The sequence below is a fragment of the Phyllostomus discolor genome, chromosome 9, assembly GCF_004126475.2.
Source record: "Phyllostomus discolor isolate MPI-MPIP mPhyDis1 chromosome 9, mPhyDis1.pri.v3, whole genome shotgun sequence".
Taxonomy (NCBI): Eukaryota; Metazoa; Chordata; class Mammalia; order Chiroptera; family Phyllostomidae; genus Phyllostomus; species Phyllostomus discolor.
Genome location: NC_040911.2, coordinates 37,511,507 through 37,538,685, shown reverse-complemented (window position 1 = coordinate 37,538,685; position 27,179 = coordinate 37,511,507). Strand labels below are relative to the sequence as shown.

Below are 27,179 nucleotides of genomic sequence, written 5' to 3'. Positions count from 1 at the left end.
AAGAGAGGCATTTCTCCCTGCCCCCAAGCAAAGTATCATTATTCTCATTATATCTCTGATATCTAGGATTGTGGCTGGTAGGTAACCTCAGGATGTTTGTTTTGGATACATAATCTTTAGAGAGAGAACTTTACTAGCACATATTAACTTTACATAGTTAGCTTTTATTTGACCATCTTTAAAGCTGCTCTCGGTGGGCAAACACACTTATCGCACCTTGGCATCACAAAGTTAGCTTTTGAAATGCAAAGACTATGTGAGTCAGTGATATCGCACATTTTCTGACTATGGAATGTAATAAAACATATCAAAGAAAAATATGGTCATTTACAAGATAGTAAATTTGTATGTCATGCTGCTAATTGTTGCTTTTGGAGCAAAATAAAAGTTCTTGAGGAAGATGCTTTGATTTGAATCCACAGGTGGATGGTTTTGCTGCTGACAATTCTGATATCAGGACACTCAGTAAAATGGTCTGATATTGTGGAAAAGTTACGGGCTAGGTACGGAATAGTTTCTTTAATTTAGGCTTTGCTTTCACATTTGCATATTAATAAAATAATTTTGGAATCTTAGCTCTTTGTTGAATATTTTCCTTCAAATAATCTTGTATCTGGAAGGACTTTATAAAAAATATATAAATCTATCTTTTTTGTTTTCTCACAGTCTTCTTTTGTCAAGTTAGATAGGACCATACTACCTCAGGCAGGACTAGTCCAGATAGTCCTGGGTATTCATTCAGTTGATTTATTCAAGTATAAAAGTTCCTATAGGGCAAAGCAATGCAGTTTCATTATTGGAAAAGTTAAAAATATACAGACAAGCAAAAAAAAAATAAACAAAATTTTCTTTTCTCCATCCCATATATCCACTCTTGACCATCCTATTGGATAACTTTCAAAATCTCCATGAGTCTGCTTTCACACACACACACACACACACACACACATACACTCTCTCTCTCTGTGCTTGTGCATGCATGCACTCATACACATATTCACATATACTTTTTATATTTAATATAGACAAGGCCTGTCCAGAATGTATCCAGCTATGTAATATGAAAAATAGAGGCATTTATTGAAGAAGACATGGTAACATTATGTTTAAGTTTTTGAGGAACTGAATTATTTCTCAAAGTGTCTGCATTATGTTCATTTCTGCCAGCAATGTATAAGCATTCCCATTCCTCCACATCCCCACCAACACTTATTATCTTTTAGATTATAGTCACCCTAAAATCAGTGTGAAGTAACATCTCATTGTGGTGTTGATTTGCATCTTCCTAATGACTAATGACATTGACCATCTTTCTATGTGCTTATTGGCCACTTTTATATCTCCTCTGAAGAAATGTCTATTAAAATTCCTTGTCCATCATTTAATTATTTTTTATGATTGAGTTAAATCTGAATTTGAGTCTCTTATCAGTATATGATTTGAAAATATTTTCTTTGGGTCGTCTTTTCATTTTATTTTTATGGTGTTCTTTGAAGCATAAAAGTTTTCAAATTTAATGAGGTTCAATTTATTTTTATTTTTTTCTTTTGTATGCCTTTGATTTCATATGTAAGAAAGCACTGCCTATATCAATGACAGAAAGATTTACTGCTATGTTTTTAACTAACACTTTCATAGTGTTAGTGGTTACATTTAGATCTTTAATACACTGTGAGTTAATTTTTATATATGGTATGAGGTAGGCATCCAGCTTGATTCTTTTGCATGTGGATAGCCAGTTGTCCCAGCACCATTTCTTGGCAATATTCAAAGTGGTCAAAATGAAGTGACCATTTATGTAAGGGGTTATTTATGAACTTCCAAAACTATTTCAGTGAACTGTATGTTTATTCTTATGCCAGTACCATACTGTCTTGATTACTGTAGGTTTGTATTAAGCTTTGAAATCAGAAAGTGCAAATCTTCCAATTTTGTTCTTTTTCTGTTACGATTGTTTTGGCTATTCTGGGTCCTCTGCAGTTCCACATAAATTTTAGAATCAGCTTATCAATTTCTGGAAAAAAAATTTCATAAGAATTGTGTTGAATATGTAGGTTGCTTTTGGGAATATTGCCATCTAAACTATTATCTCCCAATCCATGAATATAGCATGTCTTTCCACTTGTTTTAATCTTCCTTTAATTAACTTTAAAAAATGTTTTATAGTTTTCATTGTACAAGTCTTGCACTTGTTTTGTTAAATTTATTCCTAAGAATTTTGTCCTTTTTTATTCTTTGTAAATGGAATTACTCTTAATTTCACTTTTTGGATCATTTATTGCTAGTTTTTAGAAATGCAATTAATTTTTGTACATATATGACTTTATATCCTTTTTATGTTAAAATATTGTGAACATCTTAGGGAAGTACATAATTTCTATGTAGACTTATATGATATTATAGAAGTATATACTTCTATGAGATCACTTTAATGACTCCATAATATTTCTCTATGTCAATATGCCACAATTTATATTTAATTACCTCTTATTATTGGACATTTATATTCTTTTAAACTTAAAAAAATTATAAATAGCTCTGATAACTAATTGCCATTAAATCTTTGCAAACTCCCTGAATTATTTCCTGTATGATATGTAAATCTCTGAAGTGGAATTGTTAGGGCAAAACAGATGTGCACTGCAGTCATTTGGTAAGCACTGCGAAAATCACCTTCCTGAGAGGTTACAAGGTTTTCACTTCTACCAAGGGTGTGATACTTGATTCACTGACTTCTCTTCAACTTTAGTTTTTATTTAAAAACATCTTTGGTAGTTTGAAAGGTGAAAGATGAATCTCATTGGTGCTTTGCTTGCATTTCAATTTCCAGAAAGGTCGAATATTTTTTCTTGTGTTTATTATCTTAAAACTTATTTTCTGTGAATTGTGTTAGGTTTTTGAGCCATGAGTGTTCAGCTTTTCCTAATTGTTTTGTAAAAGCAGATTATATATTAAAGTCATTAATCCTATGTCTTTTAATGCTATACATTACCTCCTCTGTCATCTATTTTCCATTTTTTTTGTTTAGTTAAGGTGCTTTTTTATTTAAACACTTTTATCTCTTAGGCCGTCAATATATCAGTGTTTATGGCTTCCTCTTTTGGTGTTTTGCTCCATGCTTCAAACCTCCAGTCCTGTTCCCTGGAGGGGCACTTCTGCTCATACCGCCCACAGCTATGACACCCTCCTCGCATTTCTTCAAGAAGGCCTGCCTGCGGGGGCTGTGTTTCTGTGAGGTGTTCCTGCGTTGGAGACCACGCCTCAGCCCCTATGGGAGTATCCTGTACCTTGAGGTCACCTTGACAGCTGGAGTATTTCACTCTAACATCTCCCAGTTTATCTGTACACTTTAGCAGATTGGGCATCTAAAAGGATTTCCTCCAGAGCGCCTGTCCAGTTTGGCGAACTACAACTTCCACTATTGGCTGTCTCTTAAATGTGTTCCTTCTGCTACTCACAATTCCCAGTGAGCTCCTTTGCTCCCAGACTCGGTGTATGGCTGCAGTGCCACAGGTGCAAGGTGTTTAAGAATTGACAGGATTTGTCTTCGGTCAGTTGAGGCTTGTATGGGAAATAGCAATGTTTTTAAGTTCTTCAGGCAGTGGCCCTTTCTCTATTGTCTCATTCAAACTCATCGCAAGCCTCCTTCTCCCTTGTCAGAGGTTCAGAGCTGGCTTTTCTTGCTGGCCTGAGGCCGTGAGTACCTAGAAAGGAGAAATACCTGATTTTGTTTTGGCCATGGGAAGTTGGGGCTGTCCAGGGCCCCGGCTTGAGCCAACGGGGTGGGAGCCCGGGAACGCCTTTCGCCTTCCCCGCCCGCGAAGTTTGCAGCGCTCGGAGCGCTAGCAGAGACGCCGTCTGCTGGCCCGAGGCTGGGCGCTGTCAGTTCCTGATCCCGCGGTGCCAGTTCCCGCCGCTGCAGATTCCACAGGAGACAAGCTGTCCCCGCGCCGCGGGCTCCAGGGCTGCGCTCGCGAGTCCACGGGAGGACTGTGCTGTCTGGCCCGCGGAGCCTTTTCCCCCGCAGCCCCTCCGCGGGCAGCCGAGAGGGAGGGCCGTGCGCAGCGGGATGGCAGCGGCCGCGCGGGCTCCGGGCTGGGTACCGCGGCCAGCCCCGCAGCTGCTGCTCCTGCTGCCCGCTGTGTGCGCGGCTGCTCGGGGACTCTCGGCCGCGGCCGGGCTCAGCCTGCACCCACCCTACTTTAACCTGGCCGAGGCGGCGAGGATTTGGGCCACCGCCACCTGCGGGGAGCCAGAGCCCGGAGGCACGCGGCCCCGGCCCGAACTCTACTGCAAGTTGGTAGGGGGGCCCACCGCCCCGGGCGGAGGCCACACTATCCAGGTGAAGTCCGGGGAGACGGTGAGGGGCGGCGGGGAACCGGGGACGGGCTCCCTCCCCGCGCGGTCAGCCACAAGGGGCGAAGGAATCGGCCCCTCCTTTCCCCGCCGGTGCTAGTGAACCCCGGCGACCGGGAAGGGCTCCCTCAACTCCCGCGCGGGCTGGCGACCCTGGGGGTGCGCGCGGGGTCCCTCGAGTGATCCTTTGGGAGCGCTGCCAACGCGCTGCCCGAGGCGGGGATGGGTAAAGCGCGCCAGGTGGATGAAGGCCGAGGTCAGGTGTGGGCGAGCTGAGGAGAAAGTCCGAGGCTGCGCTCGAGGGATGCAGTGAACTGCTGTCCAGATCGGACTCCGTTCGTCAGCCAGGCTCGGCGTGAGTTCCCCTGGCCTTCACTGGCGTCCCTCTTTCAAGGCACTTCACCTCCCCTGCTTCCTTCCGAGAAGCTGGTGGCAGTTAGCTTGCACGGTATATTTTAAGAGGGAACTTTTAGGTTTTATCAGTAGTATCACTCCGATGTCAATGAGAAGATGTACTTCACCCCCTGCCTAAGGTGTCACCACCGAGAGTCATTAGACCAAATAAGACTTGAAATAGATAGATTGGGTGCTCAGAGTCCAAAGAGGCGCTCACCGCTAACGCCAGGTGTAAATGATGGAGATTGTGGTGCTTAATGAGCCTGTTAATGACGGTGTGCCAGGTCTTTACACAAGATCCTAACGACAGCGCTGGGAACTGGATCAGGTGAGCAGGTTAAGAAACGTGCCTACATCCTAAAGCAGGGCAGCTGGATTTGAACCTAGTCCTAATTCCTAAAGGCGCTTTACACTAAGCCGTACTTGCTCTCTTCAGCTGCTCGGAATTATTGCTGAGAAATAGGAAAGTGTTGCCGGAAGAGGGAGTAGTTTTGGAGCTTGGCTCCAAAAGTGAAAGATAATCATTGAGAGTGTTAGAAACTCTTTTGACTCTGCACTTGTATAAATGACAAATTGTTGAAACATGCAATGCTGATGCATGTTGATTTATTTATAAATTACACGCATGTGTTACTTTATTAATATATTGTGTGTACTTTAAACATACAAATATAGAAATGTAAAAGGAAAATAACGATGAAAGTACTTTTCATTTTATTTATTAAAAGACCAAAATAATTTTGCTTTCTCTGAATATATTACCTGTGATTGCGTATAACTATAAATATACAAATATACAAAAGTAACAATGTCGGTAATTATTTTTGATGCGTTTAGTTTAGCACTTATGAAACAATTCAAAGTGGTTTTATATTAAAACTAGAATTTAGTGATTGTCACAGCTGAAAAGATATCTCAAAAAATATGTAGATTCAAATGGAAAAATTGCCTTGACTGAGCCCCAGAATCAACTACATAGTTTATGAAGTCTGGTGTAGAATGAAAATGTGAAACCTCTTGTTAAAAAATTAAGACTTTCAAGATGGTGATAGAGCATTAAATTAAGTGAGGGGACATTCTAAGAGTGGGACCCTGTGTGACTGCACAGGTCTCATGCTATCTGACTTCACTAAATCATGGTACTCATATTTTTGCCCCATCCTTCAATTATTCTAAAATCTTTTAAAGTAGAAACTTGGCCAGTAAATGTTTGCTTTTCAAGTGGCATTCAGTACTTCCTGGTAGGAAGGTATTGTATTTTAATGTTTCAAACAATAGGTTCAAAACACACTGCAAATCCTCTTTTGGAAAATATTAGAATGTTATACAATTCTGTTTCCATGTTTTAAAAAAATGTGCAACTATGAGAACCTTTAGAGTAATATTTCCATATTTTTAGCAATAGAAGATGAAACATTTCCAAACATATATTTTTCAAAACTGCTCTTTCCAAAGCATACATATTTTAAAGAACAGTATTTGCTTTTTTATGCATTGTTAAAGCAACTTTGATTTTTGACAGAACAGAGCAAGTGCCTCCATTGTTTTGTAAATATCTGTCAGGTAGTATATTACCGGCAGCCATTTGTCATCCCAGAAAAGTCAGCAAATTTAGAATTTTTGTGAAACAAGCATCATCTTTAAATTTAAAAGGTCTTTAAGTAATTTACCATGAGATAACCAGCCTGTGTAGTCAAAAGACTTTCTTAGTCACTCCCCATTTCAATACAAGATCATAACCATTCTATTCAGAAGAATAGAATCCCCATGTATACTTAACTGGGCACATGTAAGCTTTGAGCATTGTGGCCAGATGATAGTGTGGTGAAACCCCTCCTCTTCCCTTGGACAGACATTCAGGACCATTGGTGACTTGTGATCAGCCGACTTGTGGACTGAGTGAAGATCCCAAAGCAATCTGTATATTAAATATTAGTAAGATTAAATTTCTTATTTTTAAGTAAGATAAGTGTAAAGAGAACTCAATATTCACTTCTTGCACCCACTGGGTTACCTGGCATACCCAACTTTGGAGAGAACTGTTTTAATTATGGGGACAGTAGAGGCAAGGAGAAGGGAGAAATTGAAGAAAACTTCAACCAACTCCTCTCCTCCAGATCTGCCTAGGAATGGGCTATCCCTTTTCCCCCAACTGGTATTTTTATTGTGTTCATAGTTTGATACTATTGTTTTTGGAGATCCAGAAAAGTCATGTTTCCTGTTATTGATTGAATTTCCAGAATAGGTCATTAAAACTGGGTTCAAAGTCCTAGATAGAGTAGGAAGTGTTCTAGGCCAGGGTGTATCTTGTAGAAAAAAGTGCCATCAGGAATTAAGTTTTGTGCTTCTCTGAAAATGAGAGATGAACAAGAGCTCTGCTGAATAGTGCTTTTTGCTTTCAGAGATGAGGGCATGGGAAAAGGTGCCAATTGTTGGTGTGAGTGGTTCTCGTGTAATGAAAAATGTGTCAGAGGCCAGAAGGGGAAGCCCAGTTCCAGAGGCCAGACTATTAGACACTGTGATAGCCAGTTTTGGCAGCTGCTTATACAGACCTGCCATTCAGAGAAGTGAGGGGTGGTGGGTGATGGGTGGGAGAAGGGAAGAGCAATTATGATTATTCAGTTGGCTGTGCCTGAGTGATGGTAGTCTTGCGTCTGCTCAAGATGGGAAATGAAGAAGAGTTAACTAAAATAATTGTATTTCTTTGAACTTCCTAAAAATAAGTCTTTGGGGCCAGTTAGGCTTGAGAATTTCAGGTCAGAAAGATTTTGCAAAAAATATAAAAAATGAATAAAATCATATCTTACAATAAAACCTCAGTTTATGGTCCATACTCTGTAACAATGCTGATACTTAAAAGGTAGCATGTGTCAACTGGTAGGCTGTTTTAAAAGTCTGAACATAGTTCGTTGTGTGAAAAATATTCTCTGTGGTTTCCCTGGACTTAATATTCATGAAATGAGATTATATATACCTGTTACTGCTCAGACATTAAGTTTTTGGCATTCGAGAGCTCTCTCATTTGGGGATCCTGTCTTTCTGGTTTACATGTGTTCCAGCCAACGTGGAGGCATACATAGATATACTTTGCCTCCTCAAACAACCAAAAGAAGTACAAGAACAAACTTAAAAACAAAAAATAACCAGAACTGCCACAAAATTGAACTACATGGAAATCTGACAACCAAGTAATTAAAGAAGTAACATTCATCCAGGCTGGTAGGAGGAGCAGAGACGGGCAGCTGGGCTGAGAGGACTGGCAATAAGGTGATCGCTAGGGGACTGGGTGGTTCCACATTTGTGTGTTGATAAACAGGAGGAACAACTGGGGAGCAAGACAGACCACACAACCAGGGTTCCAGCATGGGGAAATAAGGGCTCAAAACCTCTGACTGAAAAAACCTGTGGGGGTTGAGGCAGCAGGAGAAACTCCCAGCCTCACAGGAGAGACCCACAGGGTCCTAGAATGCACACAAATTCACCTACCTGGGAATCAGCACCAGAAAAGCCCGAATTTGCTTGTAGGTAGATGGGGAAGTGACTAAAAGCCAGCTGAGAGCTGAGCAAGAGGCATTGCTCCCTCTCGGACCCCTCCTCCATATACAGTGCCATAACCCAGAGAAGTAGGTTTCCCTGCACTGGTGAATACCCAAGGCACTTCCCTTTACTATGTAACAGGCGCACTAAGACAAAAAAAAAAGTGTGGCCCAAATGAAAGAACAGATCAAAGCTCCAGAAAAATTATAACTAAGTGGCGAAGAGATAGCCAACCTATCAGATACACAGTTCAAAAACACTGGTAATCAGGATCCTCACAGAAATGGTTGAGTATGGTCACAGAATAGAGGAAGAAGTGAAGGCTACACAAAGTGAAATAAAGGAAAATATACAGGGAACCAACAGTGAAGGAAGGAAACCAGGACTCAAATCAACAGTTTGGACCAGAAGGAAGAAATAAAAGTTAAACCAGAGTAGAATGAAGACACAAGAATTTCAAAAAATGAGGAAAGGCTTACAAACCTCCAGGACAACTTTAAACATTCCAACATCTGAAGCATAGGGGTGCCAGAAAGAGAAGAGGAAAAGCAAGAAATTAAAATCTTATTTGAACAAATAATGGGGAAAAACTAATGGGAAAAACTTCCCCAAACTGGCAAAGGAAATAGACTTCCAGGAAGTCCAAGAAGCTCAGAGAGCCCCAAAGAAGTGGGACCCAAGGAAACACACAGCAAGGGCACATCATAATTACATTACCCAAGATTAAACAGAAGGAGAGAATCTTAAAAGCATTAAGAGACAAGGAGACGGTTTTACCTACCAAGGAGTTCCCATAAGACCATCAGCTGATTTCTCAAAAGAAACCTTGCAGATAAGAAGGGGCTGGAAAGAAGTATTCAAAGTCATGAAAGGCAAGGACCTACATCTAGGATTACTCTATCCAGCAAAGCTATAATTTAGAATGGAGGGGCAGACAAAGTGCTTCCCAGATAAGGTCAAGTTAAAGGAGTTCATCATCACTAAGCCCTTATTATATGAAACATTAAAGAGACTTATCTAAGAAAAAGAAGATGACCAAAAATATGAACAGTAAAATGATAACAAACTCACAACTATCCACAAACAAACCTACAAAAACAAAAACAAACTAAGCAAACAACTAGAACAGGAACAGATTCACAGAAATGGAGATTACATGGAGGGTTATCAGCAGAGAGGGGGATGGGGGAAGAATGGGGGAAAAGGTATAGGAAATAAGAAGCATAAATTGTAGGTATAAAATAGACAGAGGAGGTTAAGAATAGAATGGGAAATGGAGAAGCTGAAGGACTTATATGTTTGACCCATGGACATGAACTAAGGTGGGAAAATGCTGGTGGCAGTGGGGTTCAGGGCAGGGGGAGCAAAGGGAAAAAATGGGAGAACTGTAACAGCATAATCAATAAAATATATTTTAAAAAATACCCCCCCCCAAAAGTTGGTAGAACGAAGGTACAGTTTAAGGCTGTAAATAAGTGGAGGGCTGTGTCTAAAATATAATCTATTGTTTTGTTTTGCTTGTCACAAACACTATACTCACAAGGAATGAAATGCACATATCTACCAAATTAATGGTCTTGATTTTGTACATTGACAGTTCAACACATCTTTTACATGTTCCTTAATTACCCTTTGCTGTGTGCATGGGAACGTGTATGTAACCTGAACGATACTGATGGAGAAGCACACACACATGAGTTATGGCTAAGAGTGAGAGTGCAGTCTCCCTTGCTTGTTTGTGTAACTTGGACTAATCGCCATAAACAGGAAACTCAGCTTCACTGCGGTTCTGTTTATAGAACTATCGTGAAAGAGAACCATTTGTTAACTTCAGCATGGGCCTTTTCCTTTGTGAAAGTGATGTGAAAATCTTGGATAAGGACTGGGAAATCTGAGAGTTTTACTATGTCCACTGATGCATGTGTAGTGATGATTAATGATGAGTTATGTTGCGACTTCAAGCCAATGACTTATAGTCATCAATTTAAGGATGAATGAGGGATTCTTTGTTAAAAAGAATTTTCCTAATAGTTGTTCTGTGTTTGTGGCATTAGCCAAGGATTAGCAATGAATGTTTATGTACAAATCATTTGAGGTAGACAGACATAAATGTTCTCCTTTGAAAAGCCAAATTCACCCAGCATCTCTGCACTTTGTTCCTCAACCAATCACAGGCTACTGGAGCTGAAGGCCTTTCAGGATTGCTGGTGAACAGCTGGAACTGGCAATGTTTAGTTCTTGAAGTACAGGATTCTATTGGGTTGGCCAAAAAGTCTGTTTAGATTTGTCCATAAAATAGAAGACACATTTTTCATTTTCACCAATAACTTAATTGATTTGGATATTTTGAGTATTTTGGCAATCTCCTGTGTGGTATAATGCTAATTGTTCTCCATTAATGTCTTGATTTCATCGCTATCAACTTCAGCTGGTCTACCTGACTGTGAAGCATTGTCCAACGAGAAATCTCCAGCATGAAACTTTTCAAACCTCTTTTGACACATTCGATCAGTCACAATACCATCTCCATATATTGCACAAATCTATTTTGTGTGTGTTTCGGGTGCATTTTTAACTTTCTTGAAATAATAAAGCACAATATGCTGAAAATGTCACTTATTTTCTTCCATCTTCAATATTAAAATGACTATACAAAAATTTACCAATTTTGATAAGTTTTTTTAAAATGCATGCTGATATGGCAGCTGTCACAATACAATCTAACAAAATTGTTTCCAATGACGTTAAGGACAACTAAGTGCTACTAGAGCCATTTTACAGAAAAAAACCACACACAAAAAAACATATTTTTTGACCAACCCAATACTTCATGTTCTGAATTACCTGTGACATTGAGTGTGGATTATTTAATCTGTGAAAAAGAAATATATAGTCATAGGGAAAGGAGAGGACAAAATATTATTGATTTCAGCCCTTTGCTTATAAAAACTGGTACCTAAATTATTACAGAAAGATAGCTGTGTGTTTTGCATCTTTAGGGTACCTATGAATGTGAAAAACTACACGTTTTCTTCACATCTTTTTATTTTACCAAAACTAAATTAAAGCATGTGAGCCATTTTAAATAGCTTTATTGAGGCATAATTTAAATACCAAAACATGCATCTACTGTAAGTGTAAATTCAATAAATTTCACTAAATTTATAGAGTGCAGTTAACACTAGAATCTCATTTTAGCATGTTATCTTTGGCCCCAAAAGCTCTCTTGTGCCTGTGCAATCAGTCTCTGGATACATCTTCACTGGGCTGATTTCTGTCTCTAAAGATTTGCCACTTCTGGAAATTCATATAAGTGGAACGATACAACATATATGGTCTTTTGTGTCTGATTTCTCTCACTTAGCATAATGATTTTGAAGTTCATATTGTTGCATGAGTTGGTAGCTTCTTTCTTTTTATTGTAGAAAATAGTATTCCATTATATGGCTTTACCTCATTTTCTTTACCCATTCACTAGTCGATGGACATCTGCACTGTTTCTAGGTTTTGGCTATTCTATGCAATGCTGCTATGAACAATCCCAAACAAATCTTTGTGTGGACATAGGTTTTCAGTTTTCTGGGGTTGATTCCTACTACAAGTCAAATTGCTAGATCATACAGTAAGTTTATGTTTAAGTTTTTGAGAAACTGTCATTACTCAAAGTAGGGTATTGACATCTCCAACTATCATTGTAGATTTGTTTCTTCCTTCAGTTCTCTCAAATTCTTCTCCCCATATACTTGAGGCTCCTTTGTTTGGTGCAGCTATATTTAAATTGCTCTATCTTCTTGATGAATTGGGTCTTTTGTCAATGTGTAATGTCCATCTTTATCTCTTGTAACAATTTCAATTCTAAAGTCTGAACTGTATATACCCTTTCTGACCCTCTGTTTTGTCTGACACTAGTATAGCCACCTCAGCTCTCCTTTTGTTCCTGTTTGCTTGGAAAATTGTTTCTTATCCTTTCACTTTCAACTTATTTATGTTTTTGGATCTAAAGTGAATATCTTACAGATAGCATATATTTGGATCATTTTTAAAAGTCCATTCTTCCAACCTCTGCCTTTTAATTGGTAAGTTTAATCCATTTATTGATAAAGAAGGGCTTACTTCTGTCATTTTGATATTTGTTTTCTCTGTCTTATATCATTTTGGTCCCTCGATTCCTCTAGTACTATCTTCCTTTGTACTTATTTTTTTCTTCTAATGTGTCATTTTGATCTCCTTTTCTATATATCTTTAGTTATTTTCTTAGTGGTTACACTGCCGATTACAATTAACATCCTAAATGTAGTATAATTACTGTTCTATGCATTTGTCTTTTAAATCATGTAGAAAAATACAATAATGCTGGCTTTCATATTTATCTAAATGGTTAGCCCTGCTAGTGTTCTTTATTTCCCTGCATGGCTTTAGTTACTGTTTAGTGTCCTTTAATTTTAATTTGAAGGACTGCCCTTAGCATTTCTTATAAATCAGGTCTACCAGCAACAAACTTCTGCAGCTTTTGTTTCCTTGGGGATGTTCTGATTTCTCCCTTACTTTTGAAGGATAATTTTACCACTTGTAGAATTCCTTTAAAAAAATTTCAATTATAGTTTATATCAGTATTATTTTGTACTCATTTCAGGTATACAGCATAGTGGTTAGACAATCATATGCTTTACAGTGTTTCCCCTGATATTTTCATGAGCAACCCGGACCATACATAGCTATTACAACATTATTGAATATATTCTCTATGCTGTGCTTTGTATCCCTGTGACTATTTTGTAACTACCTAGTTGTACTTCTTAATCCCTTCAGTTTTTTTACCCAGTGCCCTAGCCCTCCTTCCCTCTACCAACCGTTGATCTGTTCTTTGTATAAATGAGTCTGTTTCAATTTTGTTTGTTTAGTTTGTTCTTTAGAATCCACATGTAAGTGGAATCATTTGGTATTGTCTTTCTCTGACTGACTGACTTTACTTAGCATAATACCCTCTAGGCCTACCCATAGTGTTGCAAATGGTTAAGATTTCATTCTTACCACTTACAGAATTCTTGACTGATTTTTTTTTTTTTTTTTTACTTTGAGCACTTTAAATGTCATCTGTTGCCCTGGCCAGCGTGGCTCAGTTGATTGGAGTGTGTCCTATAACTGAAGGGTTGCTGGTTTGATTCCCCCTCAGGGCACATACCTAGGTTGTGGGTTCAATTCCCTGTCTGGGTGTGGGTGCGTGCAACCCCCTGGTCTAGATGTGTATGATTCCCAATCCTGGTACCAATCCCCAGTATGGACGCATATGGGAGGCAACCAATCGATGCTTCTCTGTTGCATCAATATCTTTCTCCCTTCCTCTCTCTAAAAGCAATGGACAAAATGCCCACAGGTAAGGGTTAAAATAAATAAATACATACATACATAAATGCCATCTTACTGCCTCTGGCTTTCATGGTTCCAATGATAGGCTGTTAATCTTATTGAGGAACCAGTGTGTGTAATGAATTGCTTCTGTCTTGCTGTTACAAGATTTTCTCTTTGTCTTTTCCCAGTTTGATTATAAGGTGTTTTAGTATAGATCTCTTTGAGTTTACCCATCTTGGAATTTGATGAATCTCTTGGATGTGTAAATTCATGCCCTTCATCAAATTTGGAAAGTTTCAACCATTATTTCCTCAAATACCCTGTTCTCTCTTTCTCTGTCTTCTCTCCTGCTGCTGCTTTTGTAATGTATATGTTGGTCCACTTTATTTTCTCCCACAGGTCCTGTGGGCTTTGTTTATTTTTCTTCATTCTTTGTTTCTTCTTGTCCTCAAGCAGACTAATTTCAATGGACTTATTTTCAAGTTCACTGATTATAGGTTGTTGTAGGTTTTTTAACAGATTTGAGAGTTCTGAAAAATTTTATTCTGACAATTTTTGCCAGATTAATTTTTGCATCATTGTGAAGACAGATCTTTGAAGCTCCCTCCCCTGCCACTTTTGATGATACTTTCACATTTTTTTTAAGTGCTTCCTTACTTTTGGTTCCACAAGATGTTCCAGGGTCATTTTTATTTGCTTTGCTCTGGCCTTGGAACCAACTATTTTTCTAAGGAGCTCTGTTTTGTTTTGTTTTTCTTTTTTGATTGACTGTAGTATAACAAAGATCTGGGTATGAGCTGTGCTCATTCGTTACTGGCACGTTGTTATAGACCCTGTCAGTGGACAGAGCTAGGAAGTGTTTGTATATCTACTAGCCCCTGTGTGTGCACACATCCACATTAGAAATGCAGTTGATTTTTGAATTAGCCCCTGTGTGCGCACACATCCACATTAGAAATGCAGTTGATTTTTGAATATTGATTTTGTATTCTATGACTTTGCTATAATTTTTTTGGTAAATTCTTTATAATTTTTTACATACAGCATTACATGTGCTTAATTTTCTTCCATTTTGTAGGCCTTTATTTTTTTTAACTCATTCACTTATTCACAAACATTTATTAAGTGGCTCTCACATGCCAGGCACTATGCTAGATGACCCAAATATAACCTTTCTGTACATGACTCATTTATTTGTAGCTTAATTTTCCTTAAAGGCTAGGGAAACTCTAATGGGGGAAACTATAGTATTACCTCATTGTCCATATTATCAAATCATTCTCAACTAGAGGTGGAGAACTCTGGCTCTGAAATTCTGTAGACATGAGTTTGAATTCTAACTCTACCAGGTCTCTGACCTTGGAAAATTGCATAATCTCCATGTCCTCATATATAAAACAGGATTAATAATAATGTCTATCTCACAGGTTGAATGGGAGGATAAAAATCATATAGTATATTTCTTGGTACACAGTGTCCAATGAATGAGTTTTTTCACAGAGTGAAAAAATTCTTAGGTATGACTTCTAAAGTGGTAAGCTACAAAAATGATTTGTCACAATTGTTATTTAAAAATTTTGAGTAAAAATTATTTTAATGATGAAATGTACATTATATGCTGAACATATTTGGCATGTTAAATAATCCATAAACATAAAGACTTCCATAGCTTTCTATAAAATAGCAATGTTAAATTGTTTTGATACTATTTAATAACTAGTTTAGATATTATTTATGTAGGGACACATTTCTTATCAGCTAAAGTAACATTTTTTGAAGGGACGTATTAACTTTTTAAGGTTAATTTGGGTGGTAATATACATTCTTCCAGATCATAAATTTATTTCTGGTTGAGATTTAGATTTTCATGAAACCTATATTAACTCTTGCTTGACATTCTGGAATCATTTGCCTAGTGAGGAAAGGATTTATTACATGGTACCTCACTGATCTCAGTCAATGAAACGGCCTCTGATTGTGCTGTGTACATGGGTTCTTGGCCAAGCGGCAAGTGGAGGCTGAAATCCAGCCTGGGCAAGGCTGTATCTGCTCAGAGGCAGGGAGCCTTTTCCTGCCTCACAAAATAGAGCTGTTTGTATGAGCCAGCAGGGCTTTATTAGACACCTCATGCCAACAGGGTGGAACCTGCCCCGGGGAAAGCCAACTCATTGAGTCCCATGTGTCTTGCCAGTTTCTCAATATCATGAGTGTATTGTTTTCTCTCAGTGGTTTTCTCATTCTAGATGCTCAGAAAACAGATGTGGAATAATAAATGAATATTAGTTGGAGGGAAATATGGGTTTAAATTAGCTTATCTGTATACACCTTAACTGTGAAAAGTGGGGAGAAGAAGTAATTCTCCATTGCCTTCAAGTTGCACCATATACTGTACATACTGTGTGTAGGAGTAATGCCAAATCAGGGAGGTAAAGTGGTGAAAGGGAGAATAACTTAGTAACCAGGGAACTTGCTCCCCTGCTTAGTGCAGGGTATTAATTTAAAATACACATAGAACACTGATGTTTGCACTGTTCTTAAGCACCTTACATATACTGACTTCTTAATCCTCACAATAATTTATGAAAGAGGTACTCTGAGAATGTTCATTTTATTTATTTTTAAGTATATTTTATTGATTATGCTATTACAGTTGTCTCATTTTTTTCTCCCCTTTATCCTCCTCCACCCTGCATTACTCTTTATTTCAGCATTCCTGCCCCTTTAGTTAATGTTCATGGGTTGCACATATAAGTTCTTTGGCTTCTCCATTTCCCATACTGTTCTTAACCTTGTCCTGTCTCTTTTGTACCTACCATTTATGCTTCTTATTCCCTGTACATTTTCCCCCATTCCCCTCCCTCTACCTCCCCACTGATAACCCTCCATGTGACCTCTATTTCTGTGATTCTGTTCCTGTTCTAGTTGTTTGCTTAGTTTGTTTCTGTTTTTTTTAGGTTCAGTTGTTGATAGTTATGATTTTGTTATCATTTTACTGTTCATATTTTTGATCATCTTCTTTTTCTTAGATAAGTCCCTTTAACATTTCATATAATGAGGGCTTGGTGATGATGAACTCCTTTAACTTGACCTTATCTGGGAAGCACTTTCTCTGCCCCTCTATTCTAAATGATAGCTTTGCTGGATACAGTAGTCTTGAATATAGGTCCTTGCCTTTCGTGACTTTGAATACTTCTTTCCAGCCCCTTCTTATCTGCAAGGGTTCTTTTGAGAAATCAGCTGATGGTCTTCTGGGAACTCCTTGGTAGGTAAAACCGTCTCCTTGTCTCTTGCTTCTTTTAAGATTCTCTCCTTCTGTTTAATCTTGGGTAATGTAATTATGATGTGCCTTGCTGTGTGCTTCCTTGGGTCCCACTTCTTTGGGACTCTGAGCTTCCTGGACTTCCTGGACCTCCTGGAAGTCTATTTCCTTTGCCAGTTTGGGGAAGTTCTCCCCTTTATTTTTCCCCATTATTTGTTCAAATAAGTTTTCCATTTCTTGCTTTTCCTCTTCTCCTTCTGGCACCTCTATGGTTCAGATATTGGAATGTTTAAAGTTGTCCCATCAGTTTATAAGCCTGTCCTCATTTTTTTTTTTTTAATTCTTGTTTCTCCATTCCGTTCCAGTTGAATGTTTATTTCTTCCTTCTGGTCCAAACCATTGATTTGAGTCCTGGTTTCCTTCCCTTCACTGTTGGTTCCCTGTATATTTTCCTTTATTTTACTTTTCACAGCCTTCACTTCTTCCTCTATTTTGTGACCATACTTGACCATTTCTGTGAGCATCCTGATTACCAGTGTTTTTGAACTGTGTATCTGGTAGGTTGGCTATCTCCTCATTGCTTAGTTCTTTTTCTGGAGTTTTGCTCTGTTCTTTCATTTGGGCCATATTTCTTTGTCTTGGTGTACCTGTTATGTTGTAAGGGGTAGAGGCATAGGTATTTGCCAGGATGGGACAACCCACTTCTCTGCATTGTGGCATGGTGTGGGGGGGAGGGGTCAGAGAAGGGACAATGCTACTTACTTGGCTCTCTGCCAGCTTTCAGTCACTTCCCCCGCTACCCACAAGTGAATTGCACCTTTCTGGTACTGATTCCTGAGTGGGTGGATTTGTGTACATTCTAGGACCCTATGGGTCCCTCCAATAGACTCTTCTGTGAGACTGGCAGTTTCTCTTGCCACCACAACTCCCACAGGTTTTATAGCCAGAGGTTCTGAGGCTTTAGTTCACCGTGCTGGAACTGTGGGTTGTGTGGTCTGTCTTGCGCTCCTGTTGTTCCTCTCGTTTTATCCACATGCGACTGTGGGACCACTCCATCCACCAGCTACCCTCTTACCTTGCATCCTCTCTTTCCTGGCTGCCTGTCTCCGCCCCTCCTACCAGTCTGGATGAATGTTTCGTTTTTAACTCCTTCATTGTTGGACTTCCATACAGTTCAACCTTCTGGTAGTTCTGGTTGTTTTTTGTTTTTAAATTTGCTGTTGTCCTTCTTTTGGTTGTGTGAGGAAGCAAAGCATATCTACCTATGCCTCCATCTTGGCTGAAAGTCCCAAGCATGTTCATTTTAAATATAAGGAAACACAGAGAGGAGGTTAAGTGATTTTTTTTCAAGATCACACAGCTAGCATATAGAAAAGCCAGTTGCTCTGGCTGCTGATTTCACATTCTTACCTACTGTGCTATGCTGCCTCTGCCACGCTAACTACTCCTCCCTCCAGAGTTCCAGCCAAATTTTGCACCACCTCACTAATTTCATTTATCCCCTTGGAGCCATTTAGTTTCATGTCTGTATCCTTATTAGATCATGAGCTAAGGGTGGGGCCACCTTTCTTGCTCACATCTGTTTCCCCTGTGGCAGCTTGTTGTAGACGCTACCTAGTGCTCTTTGAAGAAACATCCAAAGGGCAGCACCATCATAGAGTTTTCCTCCTACACCAACACCTTGACGGAGGTGCTGTTCAACAAAAAGAAAACCTGAATTTCATCAACCTGCCTTTGGATGTGTTGAATTTCAAAGTAAAGCTGTCTAATACAGTGGCTAAGTCCAATGACTAGGACTTGGCCTCCAGAGCTGGAAGAGGCAAGGAAGGATCATTCCTTGACAGGTTTCCGAGGGAGCGTAATGCTGCTGACAGCTTGATCTCAGACTCATAGCTTCCAGACCTGTGAGACAATAAATTTCTGTTCTATGCCACCCAGTTGATGGTATTTTGTTTTTGCAGCCCTATCTTAGTCTGTTCAGACTGCCATAACAAAATACTGTAGACTGGGTGGATTATAAACAACAGAAATTTATTGTCACAGTTCTGGAGGCCAGCAAATCAAGGTATGGGCAGGTTCAGTGTCGGAGGACCCACTTCTTAGACTGGGGTCTTTTTGTGTGTCCTCACATGGTGAGAGGGATGGGGCATCTCTGTGGGGCCTCTTTTAAACAGGCACAAATTCCATTCATGCTAGTGGAGCCCTCATTCTAATACCATCATCTAGGCAGTTAGGTCTCAACATAAGAATTTTTTTTGGGAGGGAGACACAAATATTCAGTCCACAGCAGTAACTTCAGCTTTCAATCAGATACACAATCTCTCAGTCAGCCTGCAGTATTTCTTGACCATTCAGTGAGTGAGCATTATATGTGTATGGCAGAGTGAGGATGGGGGCACTACCTGAGGCTCTCTGGGCAGTTTGTAGGGTCTCTGTTTTTGAGACTCTGCAGTCTGATAACTCAAAATGTAGTCTTTAAATAGAAGGAGAGCCCTTGGCTGCACATCTGTTTAGGGATCACCCACAGTGCGTCATCCTTACAAATGAAGAACATGTCATGGGGGCATAAAGTAAGGATGGTGGCAGTTTGGGGATGATGGGTACCCATGCATCTTGGATCCATCCCTTTTTTGCACAGAGCCCAGTGGTAGGATGATTCCCTCAGTGGTGAGGACTCTGGGGCTGCATCAGGGGGAGGACAAGTGGGATAGTTAAATGAAAAGTCTGATTCCTTGTGTCCTGGGATCGGCTCTGTAGCAGCTAAATATTGCTGAGGATTTGGGTGCACAGAAGACACTGGTGGCAAAGATTCCCTTAATGGCATTTGCATAGCGATTTGATGAGAACACAGTACTTTCAGGCTTTCAATTTTTCCTACGTGTTTCACCTGTTTCCAAGCAGTTTTCCTATGTCATTGTGAGAGCTGGTCATTTAATGTATCTTTAAAGTGACATTGGTTTTGAATGTTTTTAACGAACCACAAAAATTAGCAGAAAATGCTGGGAGACCTCATTGGGAAAATCTCTTAGTAAAATTGCCGTAAACTAGTTGATTTATCCTTTAGGTCAACTTAATAGACTTTTAAATAAAAATACAGCTACTGAAGTCATTCTCTCTAATAGAAATGCTAGGACCTGATGAAATGCTAGAATCCATGGTTCCACTGAGCACCATGCTGGCTTTGACATAACTTTTTGTACTCCTCACACACTTGGTTTTACCAGCAGCCTCATTTTTCTTTGATCACTTACTTGCCTTGGTTCAGAGGTGATGTTTTTCTCTGGCTCTTACATATAGCAACTGTCACTATAACTTAGGAGAATTTTATAATAGCTGAAACAAATCACAGCAGGACTGCTTGACAAACCAAGGGTCTTCAGAACTATTACTGAGATCTTTGTAACCAATGGTTCTCCATCTTCATAAAATAAAAGGGTCATGTAATAGTGCAACACAAAGGATTGAGATCGGCTGTAGAAAATGACAGCCTTGCCAAGTGTGCCACACCACTGAAATGACTTTTAAGGAGGTGGGCAAGGAGTCTGTCTCTAGGTCAAAATTGCATGTGTGATCTCTTAGGTCCAACCATAGGCAATGAGGGAGGCTCTGACTGGCAGGCTTCATGGGAGACACGGTCTCCCCATGCCAGCCTTGTGTGTGGCAAGTGCAGTAAGTGCATGGCGGTTTGCTGGAAGGAGTTACAGCCAAGGATTCAGTCCCCTCTGGACCAGCCATGTTCATGCACCTATCTATCTGCGTTCTTAGCCCAGGAACCTCTCTTTCAGAGGCCACACATGTGGGCACTTGCTGGGGGCCTCCAACAGAGGTCTTAGTAGACCTCTTTTGGGGTTACTGCAACTGAGGCACTTTCCCCCACTCTGCCTCAGTGCCTTCCTACTCCTGTCCCTTTTCTCCTTATCCCCTCCCTCTGGGCCCACAGAAAGCCAGGAGCCTTTTGTTTGGGGCTCCTGGGCAGTTGAGATAATTCTCCTGTTATCTGACCCTTGCCTAGTGCCATTCCAAGGGGAAAAATAGAGCTCTGAGGAGTGGACACCTTTTTCTTGCCTGCACTCTCCCTGTAAATGAATGAGGTCTTAAATGCCACTTTCCGATTGGCTCATTGTCCTCATTCACCAGCTCAACACCTGGAAGCTTGACAGGAGCTGGTAGAATGTCTTTTATGGATGATCTCTAATGCAGACTTTTATCTTCTAAGGAAATAACTGCTACCTGGAAATGCACGTGTGTACACACTGGTGTGTAATATTTATTGACATCTATGTGCCAAGCACAGAGGAGGTGGATATTGTGAGCTGGGAATACAGTTCCAAACAAGGCAGGAAAGGTCCCTGCCTACATGGAGCTAACATGCTATGGGGAGACTGCAACCAATTAGTGAACATGTGCAATAATTATAGATTGTTATTGTGTCTTGGAGAGAATAAACAGGATTTCATGATGGCAATTAATGAAGGGAAGCTTGTCTAGGTTGAGCAGATGGAGAAGCTTGTCTAAGGAGGTGTTGATGTGCAGAAACCTGAGGGTTGAGAGGAAGTAAGCCCCATGAGGAGGGTGGGCAGATGTGTTCCAGAAGCAGAAGGATCAACAGGGACAAGGCGGGACATGCTTGGTGTGTCCTAGGAACTCAGAAAGCCGTGCTGCACGAGTTGTTTCCTATTTTGGATGTTATCCCTCTATGAGAACTCTGTGTCCTTTCCAGAGTTTATGAATACTTCATTTTTTGGTAGGTATTTAGATGCTTTCTGGTCCTCAAAAGAATTTTAGTGGAGTGAGGAGATTCAAAAGGATGAACAGAAGAGTTGAGGAAATTGGGACAATGGGAAAATAAAACAGCAAATGAGTATAATTATTTCTGAATGAGATTAAAATAATGTCAAAAAGAAATGAGAGGAAGAAATTTCATTTGAGGAATAAGTCAGGTCAGGACAGTATCTGGCTCTTAGCAGGTTGTTAGTCTATGGTTGAATGAATAAGCTCTCAGAGCACACCTGTTTCATAAGTCTGGGCTTTGGGATAAAGCTCTAAAGAGGAAATGCTTTGGGTTTGGGGCATGGAGTGGCCAGGCCTAAACGTGGCCTGGCCAACCTCATAAACCTGAGTTTTAGGGCAGACCACTTCCATGCCAGGCATCATACTGGACTCACTTGGACTCACTTGCTGCCAGTATGATGCCAACACAACACATAGGAACAAGAGAATAGAGGGAGAAGTAGAAGGGAGAAGAATATATGGAAACCAACACATATAGATTTTTTTTAAATGTACAGAAAGAACTTCTTGGATTCTTTCAAAATGGAACCAGTTGATGCAACATAATTAAGAGCATGGCTTTGGAATTAATTGAGCTCCCTTTGAAAGCATCCCTTTCTAAGGATGTGACCTTGAGTGAGTTATTTAACCTCTCTGAGCCTTAGTTGTATCATCTGTACAATAGCTTTTAGTTTAAAAAGATTCTGAGGACTACATGAAGTAAACCATATGCACTTGGAACACAGTATTTAAAAAAAGGTAACTTTAATTAAAGGTTGTTGGGGAACCTATTTCAGTAAAAATGTCAAAATAACAAGGCATTGATCACAGGGGCCAGGTGTGGTGGGTGGAGTAGATTAGGAGAGGGAGGCACAGTTGCCTGGGAAACCTTTGTGGAATGGCAAGAACTCATGCTGAAGAAGCGTGTTGTGGCCAGAAGAGTGAGCATCATTTTCTTTCTTTCTTCTTTGATTTGTCTGTGATGGAAAGATAAGCAAGGAAGGTTGTACCAGAGAGTCCCTGAAACTGGGAAGGCTCCAGCTAAAGATCAGGGAGCTGAGTTAAGCATGAGTCGTGCCTCTGAGACAGAGCAGGCAGGTGGTTCTGGGAGGCCCTCGAGGGATGGAACTAGTAGATTTTCAGTAGAGGAGAAAAAGCAAGTCTCGATTCAGTTACAGTGTGCTTCCTGATGAGTTCAGTGACACAGGTATCAGTCAGCAATTTCCTGCTGGCTTTTCTTGAAATCAGGAGTTCAGCATCTGACATTAAAGGTAAAATTACACACACACACACACACACACACACACACACAGAGTCCACATCTGCCATTATTTCATCACCTCATCGCTAATCAGCTTTATTATTACGTCCTGGCATATTATTTGAAATGAGTAACAAAACAGTTTGTGCCATTTTAACTTATTAACTAAATGAATACATATTAAGTGCCTACCTTGTGTTAGATACCTTTCTAGGCAGTGAATACATTCCTGGCTCAGGGCACGTACAAGCCAATAAAGATGACAGGAAGAAGCAAGCAATAAGTGATTCCTCCTCAGAAGAAAAAAGAGGATAAGACAATAGAAATAGATGGTGGACCACAGTGCTACTTTAAATGGAGGTAATAGGAATGACCTCTTGGAAAAGGGGCTGGAGTCTGGGAGAAGCCTGTTTCCAGGAGAGGGAACAGCAGGTGCAAAGACCCAGAGGCAGGAACATCCTTGGAGTGAATAGGCAGCAAGAGGGGGAGTGTGGGTTGAGTGGACCGAGTGAGGTGGAAGTGGGAAGTTGTTTATGTTAAGCACGTTTGCTTATCTCCTGATGGGAATAATTCAATAGAAGGATAAACTGAGATGCAGGAGAGTGTGTGTTTAGAGGGTGTGATTGCAGATGCACAGTCCTTCGGCAGGAGGGACAGGAATCAGGGTGGGGGCTTTGAAGCACAGACAGCTTCTCCACAGCACTGGGGGGGCAAGGCGGGTGTGTGAATAGGAAGATGAGCAAATTCAGTAAATTATCAGCAGAAGGAAAGGGGGCAGAGGAGGTGTGAGGAGCATGGGGAATGTGTGAAATGACTTCTAGGAGAGTGAAAGAGGGAACAGTATACCAATTTAGGGAAAAAATAAAACAACAACCCACAGTTCTCTGTGGATGGAGAAGTTTGAAAGCACATTCCTTTACCTGCCTGGCTCACAGGTACATGGTACCCAGGCAGATGGAGAACATACATTGCTCTTTGGTGTCTCTTTCTATCTGTAAAAGGATCTCATGAATGTACTCCCCTCATGGATATGTCATGAAAACCAACAGTCAGCATGTGCCAAGTGCAAGGTGCCATGTCTGGCACATGGATGTTTCCTTTTGTTATCACTGCCATCAGTGCAGCTACTTCCGTGGCTGCTGCTGCTGCAAGAACCTTCACTCGTGGCCCACTCAGCACATGCCTGTCACCGTGGTCTTTGTGTCTCCAGACTGCAGTGGCCGGAAGAACTGCTAGGGGTGCTTTCTAAATATTTTGATTCGTGGCTTCCGTCAGAGATGCTGATTCTGTAGGTCCAGAGCAGGGTCCGAAAAAGCACTCATTTAAACAAACACCCCAGGAGTTCCAACGGCGGTTTGATCACCTTATCAATGACATCTCCCAACCACCGCATACGATTGGTGGTGTTAGCCCATTTATTACTATTATTTTTTAATTTTCACCCAAGCATATGTTTTCATTGATTTTTAGAGAAAGAGGAAGAGAGAGAGAGACAGAGGCAGAGACAGAGACTTCGATTGGTTGCCTCCCATACATGCCCTGCCCAGGGAATGAACCCTCAGCCTAGGTATGTGCCCTGACCTGGGATCAAACCCGCAACCTTTGGTGCATGGGGGTGATACTCCAACCAACTTAACCACCCAAAAGGGGCATATTAGCCCATTTTAACAGAGCAAACAGAGCTCAAGGGAGGCTAAAAATTCAACTAACATTTTGAAGCTGTAACTTGTAGAGGTAGGATTTGAACCTCTATCATTCTACTCCAAAATGCATCTCTTTGAAATGAATTAAAAGAAAAAAACCTCTGGAATTAGGCCTGAATGGACATAATTTTTGAGTAACATGTATAAATTTCACAGACATTTGCTTATCTGCCTTTAAAAAATATTTGAAATCATCCTTGAACCCCTTGTAATGTAGATCTCTTAAATCCCTACTTTTAGGAACCCAGTAGTACAGCAGAGGCACGACGCTTCACCGCTGCAGGGTGAAACCTGTGCAGGGGCCACAGAGCCAGGCACATCCCTGTGCTGTGTAATTGCCCTTCACCCCTCTGTGTGCAGAGGTATATGTCTTCGGGAAATTTACAAACCTTAGTCTTGATCTTGATAAACACTGGAAGTGCTTCTGTGCCTCTCAGAGGGAAAATGTTCTGAACAAGGTCTTTGCAAAGGAGCAATTCCAAGACTGGCATGGGTACACTCCAGAATGTTCACATCAGGGCTCCAGCTGGCTTGGGTTCTAGCACTTGAGACAGTGCCTTCAAGGCACATAACCTCAGGAACCTTGGTGGGTGATGGCTAGGAGTAGGGTTCACGGCAGCACAAATGTGCTGATATGAAATGGGGCTGTTGATGGATGAGGGTGATTAAATGCTCATTGTGCCAGCTGTTTTGTGCCTGCGATTAAGGGCCCACATCTCAGCTTCTGTCAGACGGGGCTCTCTCTTGAGCGGGATCCCTCTCCACACATCTGGTCATTGGCAGGTGTTTGGAAAATGACATAATTGCTATTCTAGTGCAGCCTCACAGATCTGAGACAGGGCTCTCTGAGGTAGCCCACAGAGCAGCCAGGCCAGGCGGAAAAGTGTTTGGGGCTGTGAGTAAACACCACCAGGCCCACACAGAGTTCCTGGTTCCAGCACATACTGGTTGTGTGGTTTGACTTCCTTAAGCCTTCACTTGTCTTTATGTTTTGAATACTTTGATATAAACCTCAGGGTGCTGGGAAGTGAAGCGTGGCATGCCACCCCTGGGTTCCAACACTCTCCTGCTATCCTGATCCCAGCGCTTTTTAATAACCTGTGATGTTCAAGTTACTTCTCTTCTCTCCCACTCAGGGGCAGGATCCACTTTTAGTGTTTGTTTGTTTGTTTGTTTGTTTGTTTTTGCCCCAGCATTCAGTGCTGTACTCTGCATGAGGAGGGTCATTTGAAAAGGTTGAATAAATGAGTGAATGTTCAAACAATGAAAGAGAAGTTATGTTAGGGAGCAATGCTATGATCAGGCGCTAGTGTCTCAGAACAAGACAGCGTTTATATTGTGAAAACAGCTACAAAGTATTATATATGTGAGGCTTTTGGTTAAGGAGAGTCATGAAAACTGTTAGCAACTAGGAGAAACTATTTTTTCTCATCCTTCTGAGAAAGTGTAGGTCACTCCGTGGACCTCTGAGCAAACATGGGCTGATCCTCTGGGGCCCTCCATCCTTGGAATGCAACTCTTTTTAGTTGTTTATTTGAATGGTCTTGTCTCATGTCTTTTTAGTCCCTTCTATTACATTTGCTGTTTCCCATATGACTAGACTAATATTAGCCTTAGCACAATTCAGAGCATGAGTCCCTTGTCCTGTTTTTCTTTCAGTTTTCTCATCTCTGTCTGGAATAGGGCTGGGTACAGTGTAGTTGATCAGTGCAGGTTTGTTGTACAGATGGGTGAATAATTGAACACAAGAGCTTTGTTTTTTCTCTGCCCCCCTTATTTCAGACTGCTATCAGTTTTTATCCTGCTTGTACTTATTGGTGGTTATTTAAAAAAAAAATTGGACCTCAGGTGCAGAGTTGGATTATAGATTGCTCATGACCTTCAGTTATGACATGATATCATCATTGGTCCTGGCATGGTCTGCTTTAATATATATGTGGATGGATGGATTTAAAACAGAATGACAAGCATTCATGAACTTGCTACCAAAGCCAAAAATAGGGCCTAGATAATAAGTTATGGTTTCCCCACCTCCTATCACTCTGTTTCCCACAGTCTGGGGAAACCATCATCCTGAATCCTTTATTCATTTTTCTTTTGTTTTACTTTTATATAGTTTTTTGTTTTACCTATATACATTTCCAAAAAGTAAGTGCTTTTAACTTTATTAAAAAAGTATATCATGCTTTTTAAAAAAGATTTATTTATTTATTTTTAGAGAGGGAAGGGAGGGAGGGAGGGGGAGGGGGAGAGAAAGAGAGAGAGAGAGGGAGAGAGAGAGAGAAACATCAATGTGTGGTTGCTGGGGGTTATGGCCTGCAACCCAGGAATGTACCCTGGCTGGGAATCAAAAGTATATCATGCTTTTTAAAAAAAAATCTAATGTTATGTTGGTAAGGTTCATCATATGTTTTCATGTTATTGTATATATTCATTTATTCATTATTGTTCATATATTCATTCATTGTGTGACTGTTGATTTATTCACACTCTGGTGGCTGAAAAATTAGGTTATTTCCAGAGTTTTGCTTTTGTGAACAGTGCTGCT

At 40.5% G+C, this 27,179-nt stretch overlaps 1 protein-coding gene across 1 annotated transcript in view; it reads left to right on the top strand.

Annotated features, from left to right (window-relative positions):
* Positions 1 to 3,843: 3,843 nt before the first annotated feature.
* Positions 3,844 to 27,179, top strand: part of LAMA3 (laminin subunit alpha 3) — a 249,647-nt gene continuing 226,311 nt past the window's right edge. The window contains exon 1 of the mRNA XM_028523555.2: positions 3,844 to 4,342. Coding sequence (XP_028379356.1) covers positions 4,070 to 4,342 — 273 coding nt within the window. The 5' untranslated portion in view covers positions 3,844 to 4,069. The remainder of the gene's footprint in view (positions 4,343 to 27,179) is intronic.